We start from the raw sequence: 8,480 nt of genomic DNA on the forward strand, positions 1-8,480 counted from the left end.
GCACCGTGGAGGATGGCCCGACTTCTTTGACTCTGTCTCAGGTAGGGGTCCCCAGAAATGGACTTTTACGCTAGTGCGTAATCAAAGGGCTCCCAGGGGACATCCGACCAGGAGGGTGAGAGTTCAGATCCCGGAGGGGTCCTGGCGGGCTGCCCTCAGCCCGATCCCACACGGCACCCCCTGGGGACTATGAGGGGCACCCCAGAGAGGTCCTGTCCGAGACGGGGAGCTGCGCCTCTCGCCCAGAGCTGCCCCGCAGGGCTGTGAACCTGTAGGCGCCTCCCCCACCCACCTCCAGGAGGAGAGCGAGGTTCCAGGGGCCCAAGGCGGTCCTGGGAAGAAGAGTTTAAGGCGCAGCCCCCTGGGAGCAAGGGCGCACGGAAAGGGACAAGGGACGCGGCCCAGAGGGGCTGGGCAGGGCGCCGACCGGCACCCCGGAGCCCAGAGTCCTGCCCCTCACCACATGTCCCCGTCCTCCAGCTGTCAGGCCAGTGACTCGCCTTCGCTTTGCTTAGAGCGAGGACCCTCGGCTCTGAAATCCCCACGTCGGGGCAAACCGAGGCCCGGGATCAGGGCTGCGGCATAGTCGGGACCCCTCATCCAGATCCCCCTGGGTCGCAGGCCACATGTGCTCTGTGCAGTGGCCTCACCGCCCCCGAAATGGCCCTGCTCTGCAGGTGGTCTCGGGTTCACCGGGGGCACGAGCAAAGAGACTCCCGAGGAAACGGATGCACCGGAGGGGACCAGCTCTCCGCCGCCGCCGCCTCGAGCCCAGGGCCGCCTGGGGCAGCGTGACCGGTACCGACCAGCAAATGAGACCGTGCTGTCGCTGGCACTTTGTCCTCAGGACACCCATCCTGCCTCGGGGAGGCGGGGGTGGGGCGATGCGGCGGAACCAGCCCGTTTCTGCGCCCCGAGCCTGCGGGCTCCGCCGCGTGGGGCTGCGGGAGGCCCGCTCCCCTCGGCCAGACGCCCCGCTTGCTAAAGGGGTCCTCCCAGCACCTCCCGGATCGTTCCTGCGACACGCTGCTCTCTGACCCATCCGCACCTCGGTCCCCGCTGTGCTTGGAGACAGACGGTGAAGCTCCTGGCGGTTTCCCAAGCAGTCCTCGGCCCCGGTTTGGCAGCGGCACTGTCCCCCTCAGCCAGGCTCATCGTCACCTCCAAGCCTTAGGGTGACTCCCAACCAGGAACACTGTTCCCCTCACCTTTGTGGCCCCTACTTGTCTGTCGAGGACGGTCAGAATCGTTCTTAGCTCCCCCAACCTATTTCGCCTTCCTCTTTTCTTAAAAATAAAAAGTGACCAGGTCGGTGGCGTACTGACCGAGGGGACAGGTGAGTGGAGAGACGAACTCCTGTCGACCCGCCCCCCGCCCCCTGCGGCTCACAGCAGGCTCCAGCACTTCTGAACCCTCTCCCAGTAATAGTATGAGCTCACTGGGGGAGAGAACCGTTATTTTTTATTTTCCTCATGGCTTGGGTCACAGAACGGGCCACCGTCAGCCCGTTTGAGAGCGGTCCGTGCAGCAGCGAGGCGTGTCACGGACGTGGCCCTGGGCTGGCACCCAGGACCCCACCGCCCTCCCCCCGCCACTCTTCGGTGAACGTGGACCAGTTTTAGGCTCTCTTGGCCTCAGTCTCTGCACAGTGAAGGGACTGGACCGCGGGTGGGCTCTGGGTGTGACTCCTGCTTCCTCTCCCTGCCATCGGGGGGACCTCAGGCAAGTCACGGACACCCCTAAACAAACAGGAAGAACCGTTTCTGCCTCATGCATCATTTTAAAGGCTTAATTAATGATGTGATGTATGTCAGGCGTTTATCCCATGGCTAATATTAAAGTGTCTAAGTCCCTGTAAAATAGGGGTCAGCAGGGGCTGGGGGCAGAGGTGGGACTTGCTGTCGAGTGGGTACCCAGTTCCGGTTTGGAGCGGTGAGATCTGGAGACCCACAGTGCGAATGTACTTATTGCCCCTCAACCGTGCACCTGAAAATTGTCAAAATGGTAAATTTTAGGCTACAGATATTTTAACATAATAAAAAATTTTGAAGAAATGTAAAACGATTGCCATAAACCAAATTTAGGGTTTGGGGGCGTGATTTTTGCCAGGCAAAGGAGACCTGGAGCCACAGTACCGTTTTGGGCTGAAACCGTAGAAATGAACTTGGGCTGGCCCTTTCTTTGACGTGGGCACCACCGGAGGGCCCATGTCTCAGCAGGAGCGTGAACACACACTCATGGAGTCCGTGGACATCGGCATTTCTGTGAGGGTTTTAGTGCTCAATTTAGCATCACTCAGAGGTGACCTTCTGCACGGGGCCAACAGAAAAGTGATTTCTGTGATCCGTTCATCTGACCCCAAAATGACCTCCTATACTTCTTTTCAATTTATTTTAAATCACGCAGTTCTGGCCAAAGTGATTCCAGTTCTTAGCAAGGAATAATTTACCTTTTAACCAACAAGTCTGGGCCAATTTCAGATCTGTTCGCTTGAAGAGCAGATTTAAAATCAGTGAGTTTTTTTAAAAAAAGATTTTTATTCAAATATAGCTAACGCACAATATTGTATGTGTTTCAGGCGTGCGCCGTAGTTATCCACCATCTCTACACCGAAAGAAGTGATCACCACGGTGAGTCCAGCAGCCGTGGGACACCGTACGCGCTGTCACCTTACCGTGGACCCTGTTCCCCGGGCTGTCCTTCACGACCCTGGGGCTGTTTCGCGACTACCCATTTGTACTTCATCCCTTCACCTGCTCGCCCTGCCCCCGACCCCCTCCCACCTGGCAGCCACCTTCGTCCCCGCATCTGTGAGTCTGCTCTGTCTGCTTGTTTATTTTGTTCCTTGGAGTCCACATATAAATGAAGTCGTCTGATATTTGTCTTTCTCTGACTTATTTCACTCAGCACAAAACCTTCCAGATCCACACATCTCGTCGCAAATGGTGAGATTTCATTCTTTTTGATTGTCGAGTAATATTTCATTGTATACGTACCACCTTTTCCTTATCCAGTCGTCCATTGCTGGGCGCTTAGCTGGCTTCCATATCTTGGCTATTGTAAATAATGCTGCGGTGAACATCGGGGTGCATCGAATTAGTGTTTTGGATTTCTCTGAGTAATCCCCAGAAGTGGAATTGTTGGGTTATAGGCTAATTCTGTTTTACATTTTTTGAGGAAACTTCGAACCGTTTTTCATAGTGGCTGTGCCAATTTGCAATCCCACCAACAGTGCACGAGGGGTCCCTTTTCTCCACATCCTCGCCAACACTCGTTTGTTGATTGATTGATGGCGGCCATGCTGATGGGTGTGAGGTGGTATCTCATTGTGGTTTTAATTGGCATTTGTTTGATGTTTAGTGACATTGAGCATCTTTTCATATGTCTATTGGCCACTTTTATGTTCTCTTTGGAGAAATGTCCGCTCAGGTCCTCTGCCCATTTTTCAATGGATCGTTAGGGGTTTTTTTGCTGTTAAGTTGTGTGAGTTCTCTATATATTTTGGATATTAACCTCCTCTCGGATGTATCATTGGCGATACCTTCTCCCGTTCGGTAGGCTGTCTCTTCGTCTTGTTGGTGGTTTACTTTGCTGTGCAAAATCTTTTTAGTTGGGTGTAGTCCCGTTTATGTTTTTCTTTCGTGTCCCTTGCCCAGGAGACGTATCAAAAAAAAATATCACCAAGAGCAACGTCAGAGAGTTTACTGCCTGTGTTTCCTCCTCGGAGTTTCGGGTCTTCCATTTAAATCTTTATCCGTTTTGAGTTTGTTCTTGTGTACTGTGTGGGAACGTGGTCCAATCTCACTTTTTTGCATGAATCTGTCGTTTTCCCAGCGCATCTAACGGAGACTGCCTTTACCCCACTGCGTAGCCTCGCCTCCTTGTCGTAGGTGAACGGGCCACTCGTGAGTTCTTTCTGAGGCCACTGACCTCAGGCAGCAGGGAGGGAAGGTGAGCAGAATATTCACAAATGACGTGAACCTTCGCGGGGGAGATGGGACCTGGAAACGCCTCGTTTCCATGTGAATGAATGCCCCTTTGGGCCACATCTAAGGCGGGGGAGCTGGGTGTACCTCCCAGGGCAGCGACCCAGACCCCCCTTTCCTCAGATCTCAGATCAGGGGCAAGATCTCCCCAGGGAGGAGGCCCTCAGTGTTTTCTGCGTCATTTATGTTTTTGGCCGCGAGGAATGGCAAGCCAGCTCGACTTGGCTTAAACCATAAGGACAGGCGGTGGGGTGACTGCAGGGTTGGTGCAAGCAGCCCAGTGTCATAAGGAAGGACCTCTCTCTGCTCCCTCCATGCTCACAGGGCGGCTTCGAACACCGCATACACACCAAGCAGTTTCCAGAAGCCAGCCCCTGGCCCCCAGCTGACTGCTCACGCACGTCTCACTGACCTCACTGTCCAAAACCAGAGCCAGCCACCTTTTTCTGTAAAAGGCCACAAGAGTAAATATTTTTGGCTTTGCGGACAGATGTTTGGTTGCAACTACTCAGTTCTGCCATTGGAATGTGAAAGCAGCCCATGGTAATGCATTAACAAAGGAGGATGGCCGCGTTCCAATAAAACTTTATAGAAACGGGTGGCAGGCTGGGTCTGCCTATGGGCCATAGTTTGTTGACCCTGTGCTAGATCAGCCATCCTCACAATTAATTTCAGGACACAATCGACTGAAACACGTCACAGGCAATTTGTTATTAATTTATAATAACAAAACGCTCATAAGGGGTTTATTCTATTCTCTGCTGGCATCTGACAAAGGATATTTAAGAGATTCTAATTCATAACATTCAACATAAGATCACCCAACAGGGAGGCAGCTGAACATAGCACAGCAGAACCGGGGCTCCGAATTAAAATGACGGAATTTCAGATTAGCTCTGCTGCCCCGATGAGCATCCGAGCAGACAGTAAGGGAAAGCCGAGAACGTGGTTAAACTTTGTTCAACTTACCTTACAAATTCGACATTTACGAAAACGCTTAGTTACATTTAGGGTTCATTAGAATCCCCTCGAAAGTCTTTCGAAACCGTTTTCATACGTCCTTTCTGTTTCTCCTGTAAAATCGGAACGGTAAAAGTGCCCATCCCATGGGCGAGGTGAGGATTCAATGAAATTATTCATGTAAAAATGCCCACCGAGCTGCCAGGCTCACCCTGCGGATGCCAGGATTGGTTTTCTCTCCTGGACAGTCCAAGCCGAGGGCGGCGTGGGCAGAAGTGGGTGGTAGCAGGTGACTCGTCCTTCAGCGCATCCGATGAGCCACAGGGATCACTGTCACCTCGCTCTCCTGCCCCCGTGGAAAGGCCCACCTGACATCACGGACTGATGGTCTGGCTGGTGTCAAGTCGGTGGGAAAACAAAGCACCCCTCCCCCAACACAGAGCTGGCATGGATTCCCACGGCCAGCATGGACTGCCAGGTCTGGTTGTCACATAGGGGCGTCGCTGGGTACCCATTAAGTGCGGTGATGGCTGTACTCGGCCTGGGGCAGCTGCTCTGGAGCCCAGTGGATGTGGGTTTGACGACCTCAGACCAGGGTCACATGCCGTGACGGGGGAAGGCTCGGGTCAGAGCGGTGGACCGTTTAAAGGTATACTATGTCCCTTCACAGGGGGACCCGACCTTGGCGTGGAGCTGCCTGGGAAAGGGGCCCCTCGCTCATGGCCTTTTCAACCACGTGCTTCTCGGTGTGCACACGCCGATGGCAGCCTGTTGCCTCGTCCCCTTAACGCTGTCCAGACCGGGAGCTCTGCCCGCGGCCACTGCCTGCTTTACCTCTGGTCCTGCACACGCCTACCCGGGCCTGGCCAGAGGCGAGCTGGAGGGTGGCTGGATGGAGGCGAAGTCTGCAGGCCCAGCCCTCGAGATGCTGGCCGACAGCTTGTCTGTTGTAAAACTCAGCCTATCCAACGCGCAAACACCTAGGGAGGTTGGGGGTGGGAGGGCTCCAGGGTCCGGCTCCGTTCGAAAGAGCCCTTCATGGCATCGCGACCCGTGCCGCTCCCTCTTGGATGCCCATGTGCGCCAAGCACCGCCTTCCACCGTGCTGGGAGGACGGGGAGAAGCGGAGGAGGGAGGGGATGACGTGGAACGGAAGCTGCGGCCCGTGGCTGCCCGGCGCGGCGTCCGGAGCTCAGCCTGGGGCTGGGCGGGAGCCCTCACCGGGCCCCAGTCCTACGAGATGAGAGCCAGCCGGTGCACCCTTGGCAAATACTGCACAAGAGCCCACCACATTTTCTTTCTTTCTCTGTCCCCCGCCCCTACCCCGCCCCCAAACGTCACCACGAATTAGCAGCACTCACTCCTGAGCTACTGGGAACATGCCTTTATTGCCTCCATCATAGCGAGCCTTGAGGTTGGAAAAAAAAGCCTTTTATTTGAGAAACGCTGTGGGGGTTTATTACTGAGTCAGTGGAGAAGGCGACAAGGGTGTGTGAGAGGGAACAGTACAGAAACCGGAAAGCCTTCGGTACAGCAATCGCAAGGCAACATTTCGGGGTGGTTTCATGTCCTCCTGCATCATGACCAGTGGAGAAGATTATAAAAATGTCGTTTATAGGAAAAGTCCAGTGTTGTGTCTCTGGTTATCCTAACAGATCAAATGGACACACAATATGATTTTCTGAAGCTTCCCCACCACACGCTGTGATCGGCCTCTGCGGTGCCGATCTGCGCAGTCACTGCCTGTCACGCGGTGCTGATCTGCGCAGTCACTGCCTGTCACGCACTCAGGATAGACGCCGAGAGGAGTGAAATGGAAGAAAACGCCACCTTTTTCCTTTCTGATAACGGGGCGAGGAGGCTCTGCAAACTCATCCTCCGGCGTTTGCATCCGCCAGTTTTTGACTGAAACTTACAATGTTTCTATTTTCAGGCACCGAGGTGGCAGTGATAAGGACACATGAGGGACCCTTGGGGTTTTCGGGGGCGAGGGGTAGTTTTGTAACCCATGAGCTTCCTCTGGCTGTGCTCACCCCTCAGAACCAGTACCAAACCCGCCCGGCGAGGCCCGGAGGCAGGGCGGGGCGGGGAGCGCGTGCCCCAGCTCAGCCTGCTTGCCGGGGCGGGCGGGACAGTGGGCCGGGGCTGCCTGCTGGGATGACAGCCCTCCTCCTGCAGGCCCCTCAGCTCGTCTCTCTCCTCCTCTCTAACTGCTCGGCCTTGGCTAAGTTGTTGAACTTCTCCGAGGCTCTGTTTCCTTGCTTGTGAAAGGGAGTCACACCTCATCGTGGGCATGAGCTGCAAAGACAACACGAAACCGCCGGGCGCTGAGGGCGGGCTGGCTCCTTTCCCCGCCCTCGGCACGTCTAGGGAACACACGCGCCAGCTTACACTTCGATCGGGGCTCACGGAATGGCGCTTCGGAAGCACACAGCAGTCCCTTCATTGCAGTCGGTGAGCAGGGACGGCTAAGTCACTAAGGAAGATGAGCATAAACTTTACCATTCTAATACCCTAGCTCTGCGAAGGCCTTTGGCGTTCTGGGTACAATCTGTCAGGCCCTAGGATCAGGCAGGGACACAGCAAAGAAGCTGAGAAGCCGATTTCTCAAACTGAAACCACTCAGGAGGACAGAGATTATACACAAGCAAGACCCCCAGAGGGAGGCCCAGGGGGAGAAGGCCCTGTTGCTGCAAATGGCTGTTATAATTCAATTTTTCCCCCTCACAACTTTGTCTCAAGAAAAAAGTGATCGGTTTTTAAACGGCTCGGTTGCTCTCTCTGCTGAAAGACGGACACGTGGCCCTCCCTCCTAGATTGAGTGGCGCCGCAGGAAATATCCAAAATCTGACCGATCCATTTTCTGTGCTGTTTCCTTACTTTTGAATTACGGAGAAGCACCCGGGCCGTACAAAGCAGCTCACGTTCCCCTGCTGAGACATTTTCTCCATTTTCTGTGACTTCTGCCTGTAATTGTTCCCGGAGTTTCATCATTTACAAAACACAGAAAATGCCACGTTTATGCCGATGATCTATAAAATTGTCCTGCGTCATCTATATCGATTGCAATCATCAGCTGGCTTTATTTTACTGTAGAAAAGAAAATGCAAAACAACGATCGTTTCGATATTGCAAACAGGCACCGAGGAAGACCAAGGGGTGGGCGGACACCGATCATTTAAAATCACAGCGTGAGTCACCGAGCCCTGTAGACGCCTCGGCCAAAAGAGTACGAATGATGCGCATTTGGCTCCAGAGAAGTACAAACAATTATAAATGGCTTCCAGGGTCCCTATTTCCATGGACAAAATAGAGGTTGGGGTGGGGGAGTTCTCTGCTGGTCAAGGAAAAGTAAGACAGGGTCTGATTTATCCAGCATGACAAGTCACGGTGGCATTAGGACATGCTCGTCGTGGCACCAAGTCCCGGGGGAAAATGTCCCCTGTGGGCTGCAGAGGTGGCCACCACGCTCCCCTGCTGACCCCAGCTGCAGCTGTTAGAGGACAGGGCCCCGTCTCGCCCACTCGAGCCAGC

The 8,480-nt window shown here is 54.4% G+C and overlaps 1 protein-coding gene across 1 annotated transcript in view; it reads right to left on the minus strand.

Annotated features, from left to right (window-relative positions):
- The window catches only part of ABCC12 (ATP binding cassette subfamily C member 12), a 55,450-nt gene that overhangs the window by 23,226 nt on the left and 23,744 nt on the right, over positions 1–8,480 (minus strand). Inside the window, 1 exon segment of the mRNA XM_015586890.1 lies at positions 7,827–7,939. Coding sequence (XP_015442376.1) covers positions 7,827–7,939 — 113 coding nt within the window.

This window comes from Pteropus alecto, unplaced genomic scaffold (assembly GCF_000325575.1).
Source record: "Pteropus alecto unplaced genomic scaffold, ASM32557v1 scaffold123, whole genome shotgun sequence".
NCBI lineage: Eukaryota > Metazoa > Chordata > Mammalia > Chiroptera > Pteropodidae > Pteropus > Pteropus alecto.